Source organism: Argentina anserina, chromosome 6 (genome assembly GCF_933775445.1).
Source record: "Argentina anserina chromosome 6, drPotAnse1.1, whole genome shotgun sequence".
Taxonomy (NCBI): domain Eukaryota; kingdom Viridiplantae; phylum Streptophyta; class Magnoliopsida; order Rosales; family Rosaceae; genus Argentina; species Argentina anserina.
This window is the reverse complement of record NC_065877.1, coordinates 20,485,332-20,510,348: the sequence shown is the minus strand read 5'-3', so window position 1 is coordinate 20,510,348 and position 25,017 is coordinate 20,485,332. Positions and strand designations below refer to the sequence as shown.

Genomic DNA, 25,017 nt, shown 5'->3' with positions numbered 1-25,017 from the left:
TACCACCAATGGTAACTAGCTTAAACGTGAGGTTTACTCACATTTTTGCTCCGTTAGCAACTTGCAACCTCAAGTGAGTGAACTCCAAGTATCTAATTGACACAAGTCTCACTTAGTAAACAACCAAACCGAGAATAGTCAAACTCCCGAAAACAACCAACATCAATTTCAACCTAGAATCACCAAACCTTTAACAACAACTAACATACTCAAAAATTAACCTAACACATGAAAATGACCTATGTTAAAGTTCATATCGACGAGCACATCACAATGGAGTAAACCATTACTCCGAAACATTACCCTACATGCCGCCACACGCCTCCGAGTGGCTGCACTCCACTATTCCGGTGACCACGAATGATCACCACAATTCACCACCACAATCTACATAACATTTCCAACAACTTTCTAGTTAAGAACAAAACCTAAATCCAAACCTAAACAATCCAATTGACGAAGAACATAAAATCGGCACTATTCACAGACTATAGAAATTGAAAATCGTCGATTCTCCTTGTGTGTTTTGAAATAGATAAAATTGTTTTGGAGAGTTAATAAACATCATACAAGCTTCAAAACACAAGAAGAATCACCTTGATTGGTTGTCGGAGAAGAGAGTTCTCCTTACTTCTTCAAAACGGGACATCAACATTGTTTCTTCATTTATGGGCTTCAAATAGCTCGAATCTCTCACAAACACTAACCTAGATCCGTAAGGGACGAAGAGACAGTTCCAACGCCACCGGTCTCACTCAATGCCATTGCCGAACAACAGAGATATGATCGGAGAAAGATCCAGCAACCAAGAGGGAAAAATCACGTCAACAGTACCCGAGGTCGGGTGAACAGTAACTGAGCTGGGTTTGGGAAAAAAAAATGATTTTCTTAATTTCTAATCTCATCTCCTTCCTTTTATACTCATTCTAAAATCGAAAACTTAACTTTCGTTGCTAACAAATTCCACATACACCATCCGATTAAAGTGTGCCGCGCGTTTATGAACTTGTATTGACGAATTCTGCAAGTTTTCTGCAAAGAGTGACGGATTAAAAGTCAACTCTTAGGCAATGTTCTAAAAATTCCCGCCTAGGCACCCGGAGACCCTTGGCCGCCTCAATTTTAGGCAGATTAATCCCCGATTAATCCTCTGGGCGCTGGTTTTTAGCTGTCCGCCCGATTAACGCCTAGCGTTTTTTAGAACCTTGCTCTTAGGTCAAATGAACTTAATCAAATAACACACATTTGGCTCTCGAAACCAATTTTTACTTTGAACAACGACAAATAAAAGGCGTAAAATGTGAATTTAATCAAATTACTATCTCTTAATTTATGAGAAATTAAAAGAAATTGTATTGAAAATTCAGGTTATTACACATCCCCACAGCACCGATCCACATCCATCGTCGAGTGTGAGAAGAAAAGGTTAGATCTATGACGATCAGACCAAATCGAAACCACTCCACCATCTACCAACCTTGGACCACATCCTTGCCATGAAGATCAACTGCTAGCTCCGTCATCCATCCCCTTCAGGACCGGAACGCAGCGGCGGGATTGCCAGCGGTGCTTAGCCGGGAGAGGGCACTCAGCAAAGTTCTCTCTTTTTCCTTTGCGCGTGGAGCGCGTTCTCTCAAGTTTCTCTTAGTAGGGGTGAGTTTTACTTTTGTCAGAATTACTATTTACTATTTCTTTCATTTTATTTTATTTTTAATTTTCACCCATTATACAGTATATCAAACACCCCACAGATTAAAGTACTAAATGTCTACTCATTGTTGAATCGAATTGGAATCTGTGCAAATTAGTGTAGCTGATCACAGATAGAGTTCCACTCTTCAATTATGTTGTTGATCGATCTGCAAATCTCCAAAGGTTAATTACTACAACCACTTCGTTGTTATTAACTTATTATACAAAATAATTGACGTGTCTTTAACCCAATGTTTCACGAAAATTCTTCTATGCACGGCAGCGGAGAGCAGTGGCGGATCCAGGAATTGGAATTCGGGTGGGCTTGAGTTTTTTATGAAACGAAAAAAAAAATGAAAAATCTCGGTGGTATGAGAGACTTATATTAAGTGGGAAAAAAGTGCACTTTGAGGGATCCTTACTCATCAATACAATATAAGAATAAACTAAGTAAATCTAATCCTACAGTTCGATAAATTTTCAAAGTCATGGATCACCATCTCATTGTCAACAAAATCAGCATACTCTTTTTTAGAATCATCCACTGGAATGACTGGAGACTCTAAAGGCAATGGTGTATCATCAAAGAGGAGAAGATACGGAAGGAGTAGAAATTAGATTTGAACTTGAAGATGAGACATTAGTTATTGGATACCATCTAGTAAGGTTTTTACATTGCTTTGACTTCGGCATTGAATCAGACAATTTATTAGAGACTACCTACATATTAAGAAACAATGATTATATTAGACAAAATGTAGCAAACATGCAAACACAATAGCAAGGCAAACACAACAAGGCAAACACAGTAGCAAGGCAAATACAAAACTTTATATTAATTGTGAATTTGTAATATAAGTAATATAACCTACAACTAAAATTAAATTACTGTAAATCAATAAGAAGTATAAATTTTGGGAATAATCATTTGACAAAGCTTAGAGTTCATACAAAAAAAAAAGCATAATCAAATTCTCAATTTAGTATTTGAAATCAATACACCATTGTTTGATTTGTCACTCTATGCCTGCCTTTGTCCATCCTCTAGAGTCTCTAAGTAAAAACCCAAGTACCCAGTAAGATTAGAAACAAATTAAAACATAATTAAGTCAAATAAGAAAACCCAATTGAAAATAATCTTATATAAGCTTACAAATTGTTGATGAAGTCTGAGAGAGTGAGGTGTAGAATTGAATGCGCAGTAGTGATGGAGAGACTAAGAGGGAGGTGAGACTTTGAATCTTTGATGGAATGAATGAGGTTTGGAGAATGTACTGAAGTGAGCAGTTGATAGAGAGTGGGGGACTGAGAAAATTGAGAGTTATATCGGGAAGGATAGAGATGAGTGAGAATATTAGTGATTTAGTGTAATACCAAACAGTTGATAGAGAGTGAGGGACTGAGAGAACTTAGAGTTATGTCAGGAAGAATATAAAGAGTGAGAGATTTAATGTAGTACCAAACAGTTGATAAAAAGTGAGAGACTGAGAGAACTTAGAATTATATCGGGAAGAATATAGAGTGAGGGTATTAGTGATTTAGTGTAGTACCAAAAACTATGTATATACCTAAGTTTTTTTTTTCCCCAAAATTCTGAGGTGGGCTTAAACCTCTGCGAGCTGTATCATAACCATTACTGGAATATTCTGCTGTCGTATATGTGAAGGTTTATCATGAACTTGTATCTATTTTCTCAACTTGAGGAATTGCTTACTCTATAGCTTGGATAAGGTGGCAATTTTATACGTGAAGAATCCCACCAAGATTAGTATCAGTTCCAATTGCATGAATCCATATTGTGGAACAATGATCCTATAGCCAAACTCAGCTTTATTAGTCATTGAAAGATAGTCATAGCATGAACTTGAAATGTTCAGCCATATGCATTGAGTCAAGTTTCAAGTACTAAGAGAAAGGTCAATAAATTAAGAAAAATTTGACACGCATTTGAAGAAATAAGAGTGTAGTGACAATCAAACAGGAAAGTGTCTTGGTTGACCAATTGCTCCCCTGCATAATAAAATTCCATGACTAATACAACAGGAACCAATAGCCTTGGTTGACCAATTGCTCCCCTGCATAATAAAATTCCAGAGTTATATCATTTCACCTTTCATATAGTTAATACTAGAAAAGACACAACACAACAAGGCAACTGGATAATCATGGTTAGGGTAGGCACATCATTATTCTTCTTGACTTCCAAATTCTATTTCCCAATTGACAATTAGGGATAAATTCTTTACAAACTGGTCTGAAGTAAAACAACATTCATCTTGTAAGTTTGTAACCAATGAAGGAAAAAAAAACATATATAAACCAATCTTTCCCAAATATGTATGAGCAGCACATTAAATCAGAGACTCAACAGGCAGTGCTAGTTTTAAACTGGAGGTTAACAGATAACAAAAAAATCTTCAAGCTGGAAGCGACTACATAACCTAACAACTCAGGTTTGTGGAGCAAAATAAGGCACTATTGGAGCTATCAGGATTCTTTAGGTGAAGCCTCAAGATAGATTGAAAATTCTGGGAAACTGGTTAGTTTGTGCTGGAGGATGTTCTAATTATCAAAAAACTCGTGCATATGTTTTACAATTATTAATCTAACTGCATATTGAACTGCTCATATATATACAATTAAGTAATTAATTTTGGCTTTAAATTTGCATGATCATAAGTAGTCAACTGTAACGTACTTAAGAAGTCCTCTTGCTCCATCTGCCATGGAATCCACGCTGCTCCCCGGCATACGCATGTAAACCAGAGAACCAAGGAACCCAACTCCATAGCTGAATGTATAAGAAACAATGAGCACCAATTTCATAAAGAAAATTTGTACAATATCTAAAAAAAAAAAAAACCCCATCAAATTCTGAGAGATAGCCAGGAAAGCTGATGATATTGAAATGCCAAAAATTAAACCAAAGAAGGCCCTCAATCTGGTTATATACTCATCACTGATTAATTGGGGCTTAATCTAATGATAACTTATTCAACACTAAAAATTTTGGGAAATATTTGTTCAATTAGTTGTAAAAGAGTACTGATCTCCATATTCATCATGCTATGTAGGCAAACATGTAAGTTCAAAGCATTTAAACGCTGGAGTTCAACACATCAAATTAATTCTCAAATCCTTTCATAAAGTTTAACCACATAATGGATCTTGACATTAATGACATACTCTCTGTGCACAAATCTGACTAAATATAATTAGCTGACGACATGGAGTCTGAGAGCCACACGATGTGAGTAACTAATTTCCATAAAAGTAAAATCATGGATAGTTACTTTTATCACACTAACAGGCATACTGAGTACATGGATAGAAAAGCAACCTGCAGGTGCTCATAAAGATCAATAACACATATCCAACCCCCTAAACATCTCCGAAAACTTCTGAGCATTCCACTGTACAGTTCACAGGCTCAAAGTTACATAGGTTCACTTCGCCTACCACGTTTTCGACCCTAAAAAAGCAAATGTAGGGCTGGTTTACCAAGAAGGATTACTCCATCTGCATGTTGACGGCTCAGTTGATGTTGGAAGAGCAACCCATATGGCAAAATAAATTAGGATTAGGGAATGGATAATGACTGATTTACTAAGGCCCCTTCTCACTAGCTTCTTGATTCAGAAAAGTCATCGTGCATTAGGTCAATATATATTGGTGGTGCAGGAGAAAAGTGCAAATGGGAAAAAATATATAATAGATATATATTGAATCTCGGGTGGACCATATATAGTTGACTATGGTCTCCAATTAAGAGCAAATGATTCACCGATTGATGCTCTTCGAGTGCAGCTGCTGTTTGTTGAGCTCAAACTCAATTAGAGATGAGTTTTTGTCTGCTAGGTCCTTTTCAATTGCCTGGTTATAGCATAAATATAGTGGACGGCTCATCCATAGGCCAATAAGCGTATCTATCTCCACAATGCTTGCCTGCACTTTTCCGCTAGTTCACAAACCTCATACTACTGATTTGGCACTCTATTGTGAACCAGGACACTAGAAAAAAACAATGGAATCCAACTATGAATGCATTACAATAATTTCACCTTGCATTAGCTCTCTGAGCAAACTATTTCTCCTAATAAGTTCTCTCTTATAAAATAGGAAGCGAATCGATATAATAGGGTATGAAGACTAATAGGAAACAGTGCATGCAGCACATAAACTGTCTTAAGCTTACAAGTTCAGCACATTAACACATGTTGGGCCCATTAAAAGTTCTATGGAAGCAAGAACAAGGACAATGAGTGAAAATAATGAAACACAGAATTCAAGTAGAAAGTATATTCAGACATTTTAGTGGGATTCAGTACAATATTTTCCAATGTTTTCATATGCGAAAGCGAAGGCGAAGGCGACATGATCAAGCCTCACAAGGCGAGAGCATCGGCGCGCTAAGGCGATCTAAGGCGATTGCCTTTCCAACAAACATTAATTTATATATATTATATGGTAGTATTATGTTGGGTATATTCAGGGGCAGACATGACTTAGTTCTGTGCAGATCGAACTAATTAATCTTGCTTTTTAAGTTTACTGACTGCAAAGGCATAAAAAGATTTACTTAAATTAGAATTGTGCCTCAGATTTTTTTCTTTTTAAGTTTTTTAATTTTTTGATGATACCTTGCAGACATATCCTAATCCATTACAGGACAATCCTTCCTATTCAGTTGTTAAGTAAGTCTGACTCTTCCCTTGCTTCACTTGTGTTTGAACTCATTTAATGTGATTGCTAATTATGGTATCAGTGTCATGTTCACCAGGAAGTATTTCGTTAATGTCGATGATAGTGTTGCCCAGACGGTGAGTATTTTGTGTTTGCTCTATTATCAGTAGCCATAGTCTAAACGAAACCTTGCTCATCAATCCCTCCTCTCCCTTCCCAAATGGTTGACGCAACAGCACCATATGTTGAACACAACAACACCATATGTTGCAACAGCATATTGCAAAAATGAGGAAACAAACCAAAACTCAAAAGGTTTTGTGCTCACTGTGTTTACTATTTGATCAAATCATTGATAAAGTAACCAACTTCAATGCATTCAAGTACTGCTATATACTTGAAGTCTCTAAAACAAGAAATGCTTAAACAGAATAATCAAAGTAGAAGCTCACCAGTTGAAGATCTGGATTGCATTGGAGTTGAAACCTCCTCGGAAGCCTGCGAAAATCTTCCACATCTCTAGTGCATTATTCATAGTCTCCCTCACTACCTTCACCTGTTGAAATATCAATTAGCAAAATCAGGGGAAAATGCACAAAAGTGCTACTCAAATCATCAAGAACACATTTTCTTGGCAACAAAACAAAGCCTTAATACCTTATCAAATCTTCAGCTTTCCAAAGCACTCAAGCAACAAGCTTTATAGAGTGGCGCCAAATCTGACTCCGTCGTGGCTACTTTTCCGAGCGTCTCAGCCGCGCCCTTTCTCACTGCCCAGTCATTACTGCTCAGAAACTCCACCACACACGGCACCAGCCAATCCAACGCGCCTCTACTCGACGTGCCGTCGGGGCCAACAATGCTCCCGATAAGCACCATCAGCTGATGAAGCCGATCCCATCTCTATCATTATGAATAACAAGTGGTTGTATTAAAAGGCAAAACGACGTCGTGTTGACACCAGAAAAAAAAATAAAAAAAAATCTCGTCGTCTTCTTCGCGCAGATGCAGCCGCCTCCGTTTTTCCCTTCGCTCCGCCGCTCCGGCAGTCGCCTTTCCGTCGCCTTGCCTGGGTTTGCACCTGCGGGGCTTTTCATCGTCGCTCCGCCCGAAGGCGCGCACCGGCGACGCCTCGGCGTCGCCTTTGAAAACACTGATATTTTCTGCAAAAATGTCAAGTAAGAAATGAAACTGACGGACCAGAAACTAGTGATTGCATAATTGATACTTTCTTATTTCATATATATTAGAGAAAAAAACGTGAACCGGACATACCTAGCGGCGATTTCAGGGGAATATGAAATATAAGCTGAAACTAATCCAACACCTCCTATACCCAGTGTAAGTACTTGCAATCTCTTCTTTAACTGTAATATGAAAAGGAATATTACTATTAATCCTCTTTTGTATACTCAAGATGGTGCCAATGGAAAATGAAGCTGAACAAGGTAGCATGATTCAGGAGACAGTACTGCAGATATCTACCTTGAAATACTGCTTTCTATACTGCTCAGCTACTACCTTTGGGTCCTCCTTTGAGCGCCTTAATTCCCGAAACATCACTTCCTGCATGTAAATATCCAATTGAGAATAATAAATTTAGGAATAATCCATCATCAACACGTAGTAAGAGTACATGAAAGTTCTCATTTCTTTTATACGAGAAAAACCATTATTCGCCAGAATAAGCTAGATGATCCATTAAAAAGATTCAAAGCGGCTGTATATACTATATAGGGACTTCTAGTGGAACATTAGACTTACACTGCCTCCAGTAGCAGCCTTAGTCGCTCTGGCCCATTTATCTTGCTCACGCCGTGTTGGTGCATGTCTCCATTTAATAGTAGTGCTTTTTAAACTCTGAGAATCATTTCATATCCAAAAAAGAAAGTTATAAATGGCCAATACTATCCCGGGATAAATTACTCAGATTAAAACTGAATGACAGTCAAACAATAACCACCATACTTGTGTTGGAGCCTCAACATGCTGCTGTAACTCAGGCTGGGCAGGAGAAGCTGTGAGTTGTTTGCTCAAATCGATTTCTACACTGTACATCCTTACTTGGGTCAATATTTAATAGAAAATGCAGATATAAATAAACAATTGAAAGTACGATAACAAACCTGTCAAGGCTCATGACCCTATTCAAGCTAAGAAATCCAGAAGGCACATCCTGTTAACAACAAAGTAGCTTGATCACACAACAGAGCCACAGAAACCATTCACAAAGCAACAAACCACACAACTTTCTTCACCATCACTCACTTAGATTGCCAATGAGAAACAATCAACCGAGAACTAAAATCTTATGATGCCATTGTTTTTCTTTACTTCCTTAAGCCAATTAACAACTTTAACTCTTCCATCAAAGCAAAATTAACAACTTAAAACTCTTTGTACGACTGTGTAAAGGGTTTGGTTCAAACCTCATCCAATAAATCAAGAGCAAAGATTGACATTATGCCCAAGTAACAAAAAGGACAGCAGTACAGTAAATGCAGACAACAACCAATCAAACTGATTTCTAAGCTAAATGAAACACTCCGACAAATATTGAGTTGAAAACACAGGAAACCCATCATTCTCAAACCACCCAAGTACCAACCAAGACAATCAAACTACATTAAGAAACCCAAGTTACGAGTACTAGAATGAGAAACCTTGGCAGGAGCGACTAGGGTGGAAGTGTCAGGTTCCTGAATGAGTTTCTTCATGCGGTCCATGAACTCTTTGTTCCACATGAAGTCATCAGACTCGAGAGGGTCCACGTCACCTCCCCAGTATTTCCGGAGCTTGGTGGTGGTTGGTGGGCCACCGTAGTCTCCCGGAGCCATACCAGTGGACCATTTCTGGGGCTTCTTCTTGGGAAGTAGGATCTTGCTTTGTCTCGGGTCGGGTACGAGCTGGCTTGAAGATGATGATGAGTCGGGAGAAATTGGTGTTGCGGTGGAGGTCACTGAGAGGTAGGAGTTCAGAATCGCCATTGATACTGTTTGGTTGGTTTTCTCTGTTTTTGTTTTGAATTGTGAGAATGGAAATGGTGGGTTGTGGTGATGATGGAGTCCACAATCGGGGTGTCTTATTCACAGAGAGCAGAAATATCTAATAGTATGTTGGGAGAGAAAAATCTAGTGGATAGAAACAAGGTAAGGAAAAGAGTTGAGGAAGAGACTCAGAGAGGAATGCTTCGATCACAGTAAGAACTGTACTATATCATAGGAGGGTAGGAGTTGCCTGACACACGGAACAACTCCAACATCCCATGTAATGTTGTAGTCCCACACTCCTGGCCACGTTTGGTTCACAGAATGGCATGGAAAGGAAAACAATTATTGAGATTTTCCACAAGCATTGGAAATTTCCTCTCTCAACAATTTTCCCTTCTCATGTTTGGAAATGCCAGGAATATAGTCTGAAAAAGGAAACATCATTGTAAGTTTATAACAATTTGCCAATATTACCCTCAACTTTTCATCAATAAAAAAGAGAAATAAAAAAGTTGAGTGGGACAATTTGGTTAAAAAACTCTGCTATCTCATCAATAACCGGGTAGGAAACTCTTTCCATAGATTGGGTGGGTGGAAGCAGTTTCCCCCTTATTTTCCAGATCCTTGGAACCATTTCCCTTTCCAGCTTCTTTCCAATTGCTTTCAAACACTGGAAAAGAACTATTTTCCTTTCCCTAGGCTGTGATTCCTTGAACCAAACATGGCCTAAGTTTAAATTTCCGAGAATCCATCTAAATTTCCTCCTGAAATCTACTGGGATGAGAGCGTAGAGAGTCAATTGAACAAATGTGGAGGTTTCAATAACGATTACAATTCTTGTATCCTATGAAGATTATATGTGCTTATGCGGTAGTCATACCAATTAATAATGATGCATTGACAATGTTCTTCAATCATCACTAGCTTTGTTATACACGCTATGCTCGTGTGAACGACCGTGCTTGTGTTTTAGTTTTTACTACACCAATTTGAAAACAAAAGAAGAGACCCCAATCTTCGGTATTCAATTGCTCGATTCTTAACGATTGATGAACACGCAAAACTCGTCTGGTTTTTCTCTATTACCTTATGTCAATTTTCTAATTTCTTTTGAAGGGTGAACGATCATGGATATAAACTGCGAGATTGTACCATGAAACTAGTTGTGAGAAAGTAAAACTGAAACTGAATTGTTATCTTCTCTCTTTTATTTGTTTTGCAAATTTATTAATTTACCTTTGTATCCATATTGCATTAAATCTTGTTTTATCAAAAAATTATGAAGGCAGGGCAATGTTGAAACAACAGTTTGACTGTTCCATAAGCCTAATATGCTTAATTAATTCTTGATTAATGCCGATGAATGTAAAAGTAAAAAATTGACAAACTAGTTAAAAGTAACTATAAGAAATAATTTCCGGTGCTCGTAAGCTTGCTTTGACCTCAGCTCCTAAAGCTGAATGTTCTACATTACATAACGGTTTGGTTGCGACTTTGTCCACTACTTGCCGTTTTCTGAAAGTAGAGGGAGATTCTTCCCTCATAATTAGCTGTGTCAATGTCTCTTGTGCTGTTCCTTAGAAGCTCAAGTCATTGGTGAGAGATGTAAAAAGCACTCGCGGAGTCGTTAGTGAAATCTCCTTCAAGCAAGTCTTTAAAAAAGCCAATTTTTTAGCTGATTTTTTTTTGTTACTTATGTGGGTCATCCCCTTAGTTCTCTCACCCGTTGAAGCAATGAGGTTGCTCCTCTTTGTCTTATGACTGTCTGAGAAGCGCTTGGTTGTAATTTTATTTTTCTCTTACAAAAATTATAAAAAATAATTAGTGGACAAGCGTCATTTTTAAGAGGAAACACAAACATAATATGGACCTAAACATAATTTTAAAAAAACCACGTGTTCATTTATTATTGGCTAACCAGAAACATAATGGAAAAGAAACCTTAGTCTATTCTATATGGATTTTGGATCGTAATTTGTGTGTGAGATATAAACGAGGGAGGTGGGAGTTGGTGTTCGTCTAAATTTCAGTCGCCGAGTGACAGAGCTAACTTGGTCTCCATATCTCAAAACCTCGAGAACCGATTTCCGGCGTCAAACTTGAAGGTTCGTATCCCGTCTCTCTCTCTCTCTCTCTCTCTCTCAAACTAGCTGCTCTCTTTCTTTCTCATTCTTCACTGTTTTTCAGCGCAATTAGAATTGAAATCTGCGATTTGCAAATCTTAACCCAAATTTGAAACACAAGCCTCTATTAAGATTCGCTCGCCTCTTAGAAAACTTTCAGTAGTAGTGATTGAACAAGCCAAATCTAAGGAATAGAAAAACAAACCCCCCAATATGAAGCACTTTTAGTTAGTGAATCTTCTCCTAAAAACCTAAAACACCCAAACAAAGGGTAATTCAATTTAAATCAGTTGATGCGTGTAGGACTGATATAAATTGAATTGGGTCATGAAAGTTTGAAAATTTAAATGGGTAATTGTATTTCTATTTGATCTGGATATGAAATAGGGTATGCTTTTGTGAAATAGAGTGTGCAGTAGGCTCTGTTGAGTGGTTAGCTCTTTATTGTGGGATTTGTTGAGGTCATGGAATTTTCCTTTGTGTGAGATGAAAGCGTTGCCAAGGCTAGGTTTCCTAGGCTATTGGTGCCTTATTACCAGAAGTTTAATTCAACTAGATTATGAGAACTTTGTAATATGATGTTAACTTTGTCACTTGTATTTTGACTGTTTGATGTTATTTCTTAATAATTGCTACGCAATGGATGGATTTTACAACTTTATAGTGGTATTGAAAATTTATTTTGGATATTAAAAAGATATATAACATTTTTTATTTGCCATGTCAGAGCCGTGTTGAAAGAGTGATTTTTGAGATTTTCTGTGTCACCGTATCTGTGTCCTTGTCCGGGCAACATAGGATATATAATGACTTGTATATGTTCTGTTGGCACTTTGTAATGAACTAACTGTAAATAAACTTTGCCCTGGGATAAGTCTGAGTTTCAGCTGATAATCAAAGCATTTAAACTGGCATGTTTTTTTTCCCCAGATTACAAATTGAGAATGTTGGATTTTGACTATTCAATTAGGGAGGCTTTCATCGTCCTTTTCATATAAGTGATGTTATCATCTGGAATATGAAGTATTTCAAAAAGGAGTACTCTGACCCTTGTCTGTACCTAGATATACAGCCAGATGTCTTGTAGTGCGATATTTCTCTCAGAGGAGTCTTGTTGCATTTGCATGATTGTAACTCTTGATTGATCATTTTCCTTTTCAAAAAGAAACATAACCTCATCAAAGCATTTCTAAATTACTAACATATGTAGAATTATTGTGTTTGAGAAATTCTGCAGCTGCAAGTGCACAGACGCTCATCTACATAATACCTAGCAAGTGGGAGTTATGGGAGCTGGTCGAAAATGGGCTGTTAACTTGACAGACAACTCAACCTCTCCTAGTTCTTCCAATGTCCCTGACCCCCTTGGCTTCTCCAGGGCCTCCTCTGATCAGGTACACTATACATATATATCTCTCTCTCTCTCTCTCTCTCTCTCTCTATATATATATATATATATATATATACATCTCTATTTCTATTGAGTTTTCAGTCTCGAATTCGAACTAAACCCTAAATTTCTGCCAGGACGATTCAACTGTCAGTCGCCAAAGTAAAGAAGCTGAATCAACGTGGAAATCTCAGGTATTTTTCTAATTGCACATCTAGTTTTTATGTAATTATGCATTTGATTAGGTTTCTCTTCTGATAATCCCTGCTCTTTGATTTCAACTTTTTAAGACATATTTGTAGGATTAAGTTTCAGTTTGCAACTTAATTATGATTTGATTATTAACATCACCGCCATTGGATACAGATAAATTGTAGATTGTGAACTTCTGTATTGTTTTTAATTGCATGAGGATGATGGTCGATGTTTACGCTAATATAAGATCACTGTTCTTTCTGTTTGAGCAGAAAGCTTGGGAAGTTGCACAGGCCCCTTTTAAGAACTTGTTAATGATGGGATTCATGATGTGGATGGCTGGCAGCACAGTCCATTTATTCAGCATTGGAATTACCTTTTCTGCTCTCTGGCAGCCCATAAGTGCCTTGCAAGGCGTAGGAAAGGGTAAGATGTCTGTTCTTTTCTTTTCTTACTCAACAGTTGGTGCTTTTCCATTAGTCATCAAGTCCATATGACCTTGTGTAGAATTCCATATGGGATAAGAAGAATGACTTTTGCATGCCTGATATGAAATTCTATACTACTGTGTCTGCATTTTTGTGTGATGGATGTGCATATGGCGGTGGTTTACATGATGTAGCGTTTTCAATTTGGTTGTGCAGTTTTTGAGCCCTACAAGGACAAGAAAGTGGATCTCCTTGCCCCAAAGTTGCTCTTCATTGCCCTTAATTTGGGGGGTTTGGCACTTGGTGTCTGGAAGGTAAATTAATTCATTAGCCTCTTTAATTTCTTATCCCCCCCCAACTGATATCTTTAAAATCTAATTTTGTAAGTATTTCATTGTTCCTGGCACAGCTCAACACATTGGGCTTGCTTCCTACACATGCATCCGACTGGGTTTCATCCTTACCTCCTGCACAGGTATGTTTAATCTCCCTAGAAATTAAACCATCTGGATTGTGGTTGTTCCATTCGTGAAGAATATGAACTTTATTTTAGGCCCCTGGCCTCTTAACTTTCTCTTTGTGAGAGGCTTGATGAGATTTTATTCTCTGCCACCAAAAGCTTCTCTGAAATGTTTGGTGGCATTTTCTAATTTTGGATGCCTTTCCCAGCTGTTGTATAACTCTTAACATTTTGCCGTCCAAATTTCAGGAGGTTGAGTATTCTGGTGGTGGCATTCCTCTATAATTGACATCCAGATTTGATGTGGCTTACTGCCAATATTGGCAATGATAATGGGACTGGCAGAAAGTGAAGCAGGAGATGGAAATTTGTTGCCTTGTAGCATGTCAGATTAAATAAAGTTTTGGGGATTTAGATTAAATAAAGTCTGAAAGGTGTTATTTAGATCGTCTTATATTTGTATCGAATTTATAGGTGGTTAATGTCCCTCTTTCATGATTGAGCTTCTATGTTAGGATTTACAATAGATTCTGAAGGTCTATTCTGTTTTTTTTTTTTTTGGGATTCTATACTACCTCCAGTTCCAATAGTATTAATCAAGGATTGATAAATTTGTAAAATACAGTTGCATTAAGAAATTATCTGTAATCTTTAGTTTAGATCCGCTGAAAATATATAATTGGCAAACATTTTTGTGAGCCTATTGCACAAGGTCTCCTTCCTGTAGAATGTCACCGTTATTGAACTGAAGTTATCGACAGAAACTCCTGTCTTAATGGTGCTTATCTCTGGTATCATGTTCGTGTCCATAGTTCATATTTTTCCGTTCCCTGCTCTAAGGTCGGTGTTTTCTTTCTAACAACGCATCAGGTTCTGTTTCTGTTGTTGCCTGGCTTTGTTTAAGTCTGGTTTGTTCTTTAAGTTCAATCATCTACCCAAAGGAACGTTGTGGTGAAAGCAAATATTCATGTACAAATACCATGTATTACCAAAGTAGAAGGTACAAAACGTGTTGATAGTGAAGATCCATAGCCAAGTAGATGGAGAAACAAGTGAAGACAGGCAGAGATGAAAGAAGTTCCATTATTGTATTCGTTCAGTCATGTGCATCTGCATTTTACTAGAACAGCACTGATAGGTCACAAAAACACGTAGTGGTAAGAACTTCGAAGTGTCGAGTTATGTTGGCAAGGCAAAATGGGTAGTGTTTCACATTCTTAACGAGTGATTTCTGGTTGCCAAAACCAACGTGTTTTACCATTTGAGTTCTGCATTACCCACTTACCAGGATTCAGACGTGAGAAAATGATTTTAAAAGTGTCAAGAACAGCTATAAGGTGCAAACTAGAAGGCTAGCTATCTTCGAGGACCCGAAAGTAAGCACTAGCTAAACATGATCCGTTTAGGTCGCTATTCTCTGTGAACCTGTACATGTGCATTTTCTCCATTACTAGTCACATCGTCTCCGCTCCAACGGTCAACTCACCTATATCAATCATGCATCAAGCTTCCTAGTATTGAGTATAACCAAAATAAGGACTCAAGTGTGAAACAGATAGTCAATACCCCCAACTCTATCTAATCAAACTTTTAAAGTAACCTCTTGCTTAAGGAACCCATCTGTAACATGCAAGGCAGTTTAGAAAACAATTGAAGGACGGTGTATGAAATTAATAAATTATGACCCTGAATTATAATCGAACTAATTATGGGGGCCGAAAGAGTTCCATATATATATATATTTATATTCGCAGAACTCAATCATTAATGTTTCACATTGATCATACATACTTTCAGAGTGCATAGATCGAAACTGATATTCAAACACATAGCTTGATAGAAAAGTTCATATAATTTGTCTGAGAGCATAATGACAGTAAGAGAACATCGACCTCTATTGTGTGTTTTACTTTTCAGGTCCATTATTTTCTTCAGAATCAACTTTTATTTGGGTCGCTGCTAACTGGTCTATTCATGCAGACGATAGAGATGAGAGTGCATATGGATTGCCCCGGATGCGAGAGCAAGGTTAGAAGTACACTTCAGAAGCTAAAAGGTATGTCGATATGATTCAGTGAATTGAGTTTAAGATATATCACAACCTAGCTGCTAAGTAAGCTTGCCTGACCTGGTCAGGTGGTACGTAAAACACGATCATTGATCCATCCGGGCATTACTGATTGATTGTTTGTATGTTGTTTTGGTTTAGGTATCGACAACGTTGATATAGACATGTCTCTGCAGAAGGTCACAGTGACCGGGTGGGCAGATCTAGACCAAAAGAAAGTTCTTAAGACGATTCGAAAAACTGGTCGAAGAGCAGAACTCTGGCAATTCCCCTTTGTTGATTCAAATTTAAACAACAGCTATGTATACAATCAAACTCAGTGTAATGGTCCGATCAATAACTATGCTCCTCAACCTTCCTCATCGTACAACTACTACAAGCACGGTTATGACAGTGGTTCTTCTTCTAGCCATGGCTTTTCTCAGAACCCTGCACATTCCTCCGTTTACGGGTATCAACCTACGACGGCCTTCAGCGACGAGAACCCTAATGCCTGCTCTGTCATGTGATTACGTACGTGATCTCCATTTTTAATAATAATAATGATGCATTCATGAAGTATGCATATAATTAAGTTGCATTCAAACTTTTAATAAATGGACAAAATACTGGTCACTCATTCAATTTTTAGTAACTCGACAGTTTAGTCATTTATGTATCAATTTTAATTGATCACTTCTTATATTTATAAATTTTAAACAATTTGGTCATTCCGTTAAGTCAACGTCCAATTACACCGTTAAGTAGTTTGATCCCTCTTATGTGATGTTTGCCAAGTCAGCAATTTAACGGTGCAATTGAACGGAGACTTAATGAAATGACCAAATTGTTTAAAATTTAAAAGTATAAAGAGTGATTAATTGAAATTGATACATGAAAAACTAAACTGTCGAGTTACTAAAAATTAGAGAAGTGACCAATATTTTGTTCTTAATAAATTAGTGCATGTACACTCGTTCTTGTTGTTGTTGCGTATTTTTTTATTTTTGCCTTTTTTAGATGGAGATTGTTGTTGTAAAGTTGAAATACACGAACCATTCGAGTTTGTTCTCCTTTTGTTTGATTAATGTTTGTACGTATGAACCCGATCGAGGAGAATTGGCAAGAAAAGGCAATTCGCATGCATGCTTGGTTTCTAATAAATGTTAGCTACAGGAAAACCCCTAATTGATCTACAAGGTCGAATGGTCGATAAGTATCTAACATAATTTACCCCTACAAAGTATGGTGCATTCATGATTCAATATTATATACTTCTTGATATTGAATATATGTATATATGTATATGATATGGTTTCCAATAATCCTAGATGCCCTTAGCTACCAACCATCGAAATTGTCTTGCTCGATCTATGAGTCTATGACTAACTAAGAAACTAATTAACTGATTAACGTTATGCATTGGAAGTTGCGCACCCATTTGGAATTTCGTGTAACGAGATTACCTTACCAGATTTGTACTTTGAGGAAAGGTACAGATATCCTACCGGCCTGAACGATAATGGTGCGTACGGAGGTTCAGAGAGGGAATTTATTAACTTACTATGACCTAGTAAACAACTCACAATAGTGTAGTTATATGAAGAACCTGATAAGCACTAAAAGAAAGTATATGTATCCACTACCGGCCGGTTGCTAAACATTGAAATCTTCTCCTTCCCTGTATAATCCAACATAACTAATCACACAGATCATTATTATTAGGCCATCGAAACCAGCTACCAGGAAGAAAGCAACATCAGAGGAGCCATTATTGGATATGTCTATATATTGGAATGTCCACTCCCATTTGTACTCCATCTCCCAGCCTAGCAATAACAGCATTCAAAAGATTAACAACCTTCTCTCTTATATCTGCGTTTTGTTGCACAAACTCAGCAGTATATAATCTCTATGGAGATTCTGCTTAGCCCAAAAACTCTGATCAAATTGACCACGAAATTGCATAAGGTACCAGTTATGAGGAGGAGAAAAACTTCGAATTCATACAGAAAAGCTGCTGACAGTAACAGTGGAATGAATTCTAGTGCTGCAGATAAAGGCACATTCGTTATCTACACTCTTGACAAAAGGCGATTTGTGCTTCCTCTGACCTATCTTTCTAATTACATGTTTCAAGAGCTATTCAAGATGTCGGAAGAAGAATTTGGAATATCTAGTGAGGATCCTATTGTCTTCCCATGTGATTCACGACTCATGAACTACATAGTCTCACTAGTGAAGCTTGGAATGAGTGCAGATTTGGAGAAAGCTTTACTGAACTCTATTATCAAAAATAGTTGCTCCATATCTACTTCTGATTGTCAAGGACAGACAAGCCTGCTGTTACTCCTTTGTGGTTACTGAGTTCATATATTCACATATGTAAAACTGCTGATCTACCGACGGAGAATTGGTTAGACAATACATTAATTAACTACCGAGATGCATGGGGTGAACTTGTAGTCTTGTACTATCTCCAACAGCTAGCAACCAGAAATCTTCGTCAGGGCATTGGAAAGTTTTTGCATTGCTCAAGCCGAACACCAGATTTGTCGTTGTTTTTCCGTATAAGATGTGAAGTGAATGTAAATTATGTACAAATACAAACATAATGGAGAAGAAGTCATTTTCAAAATGACGTCTCTCGTGGATATCCAATGTACTTTGTTAGTTGAGATGAGATAGATCAGTTTTATGTTATTTCAACCTTGTCATTAGATATTTGAGAACCTTGTTTTCTTGCCTTGACGTACTGAATCTACTGATCTCAATAGTCTAAACTATCCGTCCCCATATCAAAATCTGGTCCTGCTACCTAGTATAGGCAGACTAAAATCGAAAAAAACATGGGATTGAAATAGTTCAGTACTTCAATTACTGTAGGTGCGTGCTGGAGAAAGAAATAAAGATAGAAGAGCTCGTGTGATTATTTAGCAAACAATTCTAACGGCATTTAGGCAAAATGATACTAGTGGTTCAGCTATGGCAAATCCTCCGGTACGGGTCCAAACAGTGTGTTAACCTTGCTTACCAGACGCACTCTAGAATTAAGCTTCACGTATGGAAATATTTTGTTAATTATTAGAGTTCGGCACTTCGGCTAATGCTTGATATCATCATTTTGTAAAGCCATCGCCATATTATTGTTCACCTTAACGATGGGAAACAGCACTAAATATTCTACATACTGCATGCGCATGAAATGGTACTAGCTTCCATGCATTATCAGCGTTTTGGACTAGTTAGCTCGACGTACGGTTTCTTCAGGGTGCGTAGAATACGGCTCTTTGCATTGATATAGACGTTTGACCCTTAATTGGTGGTCCGAATGCAAATATGTAGGTGCTAAGTTGTTCGGTTGTTCGTCTTATTTGTCTTGTGCATTTGTGTACCTGACATAGCTCCAAACATTAAGATCGATCGATACGGTTTACTTATCGTTGGAATTGTCTGACACTGCAACTAGCTAGGAAACTAACTATTTTTAACATTGGAAATTTCCCTCCCCTTGATATGATCTTAACAAATTTTGTACGTTACTACGTTTAGTACTTAACCGAAACGATTAGATTGATGAATTAAACAATCACAAATTGTTCCTTACAAAATTCCAAACACTATGTATTGAGTAATTATTTTGTGTATCCGGAACACTACCTGACACTACCATGTGGTGTATCCAACCAATCATATTATTTCATGGTGTGATAAATATGCACGTGGTGAAAGAGAAAAATATTATTTAAATATGAGTAACCAATTAAAAACAAACACAGTAAAAAATGAACTAATTATATTAAAGAGATACACCACAGACTATGTACCGGGTACATATAATAATTTATCGTACCGACTATTAAAAACAAACAAAATCTGGCTCAATTGATCCCAATATATCGTAATGGCAATTAGAGCGAGATATAATAGTCATAGCAATCAAACAAAAATCAGGTTAATTACCTAATTAACACTATATATCATTGGAATTTCCCCTCCCGTTTGGACATTCTTTAACGATCAATGTCATCTTAACATTAACATAATGAGCATCTCCCCAAAATTCGTACTTTAAGAAAAAGTCACATCGTACCGATTGAATTAATGCATCACTTAGTTACCTAACCAAATAACACTCAAAGGAAACTACATTTGGTATCATTTTAGAGGTTGACTGGTATCAACCAAAGAATTTTTAAGGAATACTTAGTATGGATCTGCCAACCATGCCAAACACATGGATGATCTCCCTATATATACATATATTCAAAAGCTACCTGCATTGTCCTCCATCAACGAGCATTGCAATAACAAAAGTGCAGTCGGGGAAGATTAGCTCACCTTCTCAGTTCTCACTAGCTAAATTTTTTTTCGCTCAGCTCATCAGTCATCGCATATATAATTATCACCATGGACGTGATGCTCAGCCCAAAGAAGCTCATCAAAATGACGAAGAAGCTGCAGAAACAGGTACCAGTTATTGGGAGGAAAACAACTACGCGTCCAACTGCAGATAAGGGCACGTTTGTTATCTACACTCTTGACCAAAGACGTTTTGTTCTTCCGTTATCATTTCTATGCAACTACATATTTCAAGAGCTTTTCAAGATGTCTGAAGAAGTGTTGGGAATACCAAGTGACGGGCCTATCATTGTCCCATGCGATTTTCTGCTCATGAAGTACATTATTTCACTTGTACAGCTTGGAATGAGTTCAGAGTCGGAGAAAGCAATTGTCAACTCTATTATCAGGCTTCGGAGTAGCGACTTCGTGTCTACTTTTGATCGAGAACTACAGAAAAACCAACAAATAATCTTTTGTGGTTTCTGAGTGCATATATGCATGTAGTTAGATTTCACTAGTTATGTCAATGTTAATCGGAACATGTAGTAAATGTAAAATTTCGTACAAATAATATCATGGAGAAGAGCTAGAGTGATCGATGTATTACATTTTAAATGACGTAAGTTTAACTTTCAATTTGTGGGAGACTCAGATTAAGTAGTAGCAATTCTTGTTATTGTACTACAACCAAGTAAATTTTTATAACAATCCATCCATGTTATTGTACTATAACCAAGCGACTCTTGCACAACAATATTTATATAGTCACCCCAATAATCCATTATACCAGAAGGTACGTTATCTCCCTTCCGGTTTCATCCGCCACAATTAATCAAGAACATTACAATCTCAAAATTTAAATAGAAACCGTAACATTATATAATACAACAACCCATATATATATGTATCGTATTTACCATTTTCGTACACATACACAACCCACTATATTATATAAATGTCACAGTTCACTCTTTTTAATAATTCAAACATATAAGTCACCGCCAAAGGTAGACTTGTCATAATGAGATTTAATCATATTCACCATAGTCCATAATCACTAAAACCTTTTAAAATCATTTATTAAAATAGCGTTTCACTTACCCGTGAACCGTAGATGATCAAGTTCACGTAATTAAAACCAAAACATATTTTTAGAACAATTTTTTTAAAAGCTAGTGATGCAATGACTATGTTACCAACTCAAACTAAATTCAATAATTATAACACTACTTCGATCATGATGATCATTGTGAGGTTTGCTCACCTTATTTCATGCGTTCAACTTCCACGACACTGAGAGCGATGCCCTCACCCGTTTCTTCGGTCACCTAATAGCATGATAAAGTTACTTAGAAAAATGATACGTAAAATCTTACGTGACGATGTATTACAGCTGAAAACTGTTTACAAAACACAATTCATGAAACAATGTTCACAAATCACTGTTCATGCGCCGTGACCGTTCCAGTGACCACCGATGATCACCAAAATTTATTACCATAATCTAAACAACATTTCCAACAACTTTCTAGTTGACACCAAAGTCTAAATCAAAGCCTAAACAGTCCAATCGGTGAATATAAAATCGACACTATTCACATACCCTAGAAAAAGAAATCGTCGATTCTCCTTATGTGTTTCGAAATTGATAAACTGTTTAGAGGGTTCATATACATCCTACAACCTTTAAAACACAAGAAGAATTGATAGGAGCACTTTGTGCGACGTTCTTAACATGTTTTTATCTCAATTTGTACTTTGCTTAGCCCTTATTGTTGTACTATTTAGTCATTGAGTCGTAGTAAGAGTCTTGAGCGGTATTGGATGCATTTTTGTGCTTACATGAGCCCTAAGTAGGTTCGATTTGTGTTGATTAAAAGTGGTAAAAATTCTGGAAATTTGCATGTGAAACCATGGTGGGTGACGCCACACATGAAACATGTCTCCAACAAAGATTTGGTGCTTAAATGTAATCTTGTTTGATTTCGACTCTAAGTGTTATTGAATTCGATTGCATGCAAATTTAGATTAGGCCCTAAGTCAATCTAAATGTTAATTGAAATCTTGCACGATTAGATGATCCCCTAAGGCTCTAATTGTATTGGTGTCTAAAAAGTATGTAATTGGTCGAATTAGAATACATGATAGGTTCGAATTTGTAATTATGTGGTGTAATGGTAAATTTAGTTTAAGTTTGTTAAAAGAGAAGTCGATCATGTAAATAATAATTTAGGTTTTATTTTAGTAGTTAATAATCAATCTCAAACCCCCAATTATTTATTCACTAAAAGTTTAGAGTTCCCTTCAATTCTCCGGATTGAACGATCCCTGCTTATTCTATACTAACAATGATGTTTTACAGGGTTTATTATAGACGTTTTAATAAAACGCTCTATCAAGAATCACCTTGATTGGTAGCCGGAGGAGGGAGTTCTCCTCATTTCTTCAAACGGAACAGCCGTATTGTTTCTTCATTTCTGGGCTTCAAACAACTCGAATCTCTCCCAAACACCAACCCAGATCGGTAGGGGACGAAGAAACGGTTCCAACGCCACCAGTCTCACTCAACTCCGTCACCGGACGACAGAGATATGGCCGGAGAAAGATTCGGCAACAAAGAGTTAAAAATCGCTTGAACTGTACCCGAGCTCAGGTGAACAGTAACCGAGCTGATTTAAAAAAAAACAGATTTTCTAATTTTTAATCTCCTCTATTTCCTTTTATACTCATCTCAAAATTAGAAATCAAACTTCTGTTGCTAACAACTTTCACATACGACATCCGATTAAGCGTGTCCTATGACTTTCATAAATTGACGAACTCTATGACTTTCATAAATCAAGTTTTCTGAGATTCCTAACGGATAAAAAGTCAACTTTTGAACCCTCACGATAACGTTTCTGAGTATAAATCGCTCAAACACTTTCATTTTCTCCCTCGTACTATATAATCGGATCACCACCAATTTAAATATCTCCGAACAATAATTAGAAAATAATTATAAATTTCCGGAATATTACATAATGAGTATATATAATTCAAATCAAGTAGAGAGCATCCCTTACGGTCTTACATGATAATGATGAGATTTTGAGAAGCATAATATAGCATTGTTAAGTAGGCGTCTTTGTTTTCATCACGAATGAGCTTTATACATGCTTCCCATATCGATCAGATGCATGATCGGACATTCAGACTAGCTAACTTCCACGATCATTGGCAGCTGATGAGATGACACAGAGTTAGCTTTGGGTTATAGACTAAATTAAGCTAATTAATTAATAGAGAGATCGATATTGAGTTTCTAGCTAGTCATGGTTCATTGCTACGCAAAATAATACCCATTAACTGTTTGTGTCACAACCCCGAAATTTCAAGTATGAAACTCGAAAATCGAAGCCATGAAAACTCTAAACAATCTTAGTCGACTTGAATAATACACAACCAATTGAAATGTATAATTCACTCAATCCTCACCACAAATAGCAGAAAGAAATCTCCGACAATCTTCAGCGAAAACTCTCTAATTCTGCTAATCTACATTTGCAAAACTATCTCCTACACCATCGAATAGGTGCACTGGGATTGTAAACACAAACCCGGTAAGTTTTGTAGCTCGTATGAGTAACAACAATATAACTCGCATATAAATACAAAAGAAAAATATTGAAAACATTTAATTATAAATGTACTAATGAGTCAATGGACGGCTATATGGTTATCCAATAATATATGAAAATATAAGTGCTCATGAGAAATCGGGCAACCCATATGTTTACCCAAATACATTTATAATACGGCTACTTATGAGCACAAAGTACTCATCTGTTACCCCTCATGCAGTACGCCGCCAGACATTGGGCAACCATTTGTTACCCAATATCCAAAAATATGGGTATTCATAAGCCGGTAACCCATCTGTTACCTCTCATGCCAGTACACCGGCAAACAAACTAGAGCTCTAACTGCATCGTAACTTTCGCCTGGCCAAGACTAGGTTCCGACATGCCAACACGTCCGAAGACATAACACATGTCCGAATACAGAAAAACACGTCCGAAGACAAAAAACGTTTGAACAAAACTCAATGTTAAAACCACGTACAATAACAATCCACTCATGTTATTGTACTACAACAAGCGACTCTTGCTCAAATAAAATAAATATAGTTTCCACAATGTAGTTTATTTGGAAATAAGAACGTAACAGTATATAATATAGTAACTCATATATATGTATCGTATTTACAATTTTATACACATACACAACCCACTATATTATATACATGTCATAGTTCAATCTTTTTAAGAAAACGTAAATATGAGTCACCACCAAGGGTAGGCTCGTCATAGTGAGATCTACTCACATTCACCATAGTCCATAATCACAAAAACCTTTTCAAAATCATTTATTAAAATAGCGTTTCACTTACCCATGAACTGTAGACGATCAAGTTCATGTAATTTAAACAAAAACATTTTTAAAATAATTTTTATAAACTAGTGATGCAACGACTATGGTGACAACTCAAACTAAATTCAATAATTATAATACTACTTCGATCATGATGATCATTGTGAGATTTACTCATATTATTTCCTGTGTGCAACTTCCACGACACTGAAAGTAGTTTCCTCACTCGTTTCGTCAGTCACCTAATAGCAT

The 25,017-nt window shown here is 36.9% G+C and overlaps 4 protein-coding genes across 6 annotated transcripts; 3 read left to right on the top strand and 1 right to left on the bottom strand.

Moving 5' to 3' along the window:
- Positions 1-3,302: 3,302 nt before the first annotated feature.
- LOC126801213 (protein CONSERVED ONLY IN THE GREEN LINEAGE 160, chloroplastic) lies at positions 3,303-9,623 on the bottom strand. The gene is given in 10 exon segments (XM_050528692.1): positions 3,303-3,422; positions 3,425-3,504; positions 3,699-3,767; positions 4,391-4,483; positions 7,651-7,742; positions 7,861-7,941; positions 8,140-8,235; positions 8,344-8,425; positions 8,502-8,551; positions 9,039-9,623. Coding segments are annotated over 10 exon segments (987 nt in total). The 5' UTR covers positions 9,363-9,623; the 3' UTR covers positions 3,303-3,402.
- A 1,723-nt stretch (positions 9,624-11,346) lies between these two features.
- Positions 11,347-14,399, top strand: LOC126801205 (uncharacterized). The gene is made up of 7 exons (XM_050528678.1): positions 11,347-11,470; positions 12,726-12,882; positions 13,016-13,072; positions 13,346-13,499; positions 13,718-13,815; positions 13,911-13,976; positions 14,211-14,399. Exons 2-7 carry the CDS (start codon positions 12,775-12,777, stop codon positions 14,244-14,246), a joined length of 519 nt encoding a protein of 172 aa, XP_050384635.1. The 5' UTR covers positions 11,347-11,470; positions 12,726-12,774; the 3' UTR covers positions 14,247-14,399.
- Positions 14,400-15,768: 1,369 nt separating this feature from the next.
- LOC126801209 (heavy metal-associated isoprenylated plant protein 28) lies at positions 15,769-16,538 on the top strand. 3 transcript variants are annotated; one of them, XM_050528680.1, is made up of 3 exons: positions 15,769-15,837; positions 15,942-16,017; positions 16,171-16,538. In XM_050528680.1, the coding sequence occupies exons 1-3, from the start codon at positions 15,832-15,834 to the stop codon at positions 16,536-16,538; spliced, it is 450 nt and encodes a 149-aa protein (XP_050384637.1). In that variant the 5' UTR covers positions 15,769-15,831. The 3 variants fall into 3 exon arrangements, with proteins under 3 accessions (XP_050384637.1, XP_050384639.1, XP_050384638.1); XM_050528682.1 differs by having other exon boundaries at positions 15,801-15,860; XM_050528681.1 differs by lacking the exon at positions 15,769-15,837 and having other exon boundaries at positions 15,936-16,017.
- A 1,322-nt stretch (positions 16,539-17,860) lies between these two features.
- Positions 17,861-18,488, top strand: LOC126801208 (auxin-responsive protein SAUR61-like). The gene has a single exon (XM_050528679.1). The coding sequence runs from the start codon at positions 17,923-17,925 to the stop codon at positions 18,373-18,375; it is 453 nt and encodes a 150-aa protein (XP_050384636.1). The 5' UTR covers positions 17,861-17,922; the 3' UTR covers positions 18,376-18,488.
- The last annotated feature ends 6,529 nt before the right edge of the window (positions 18,489-25,017 follow it).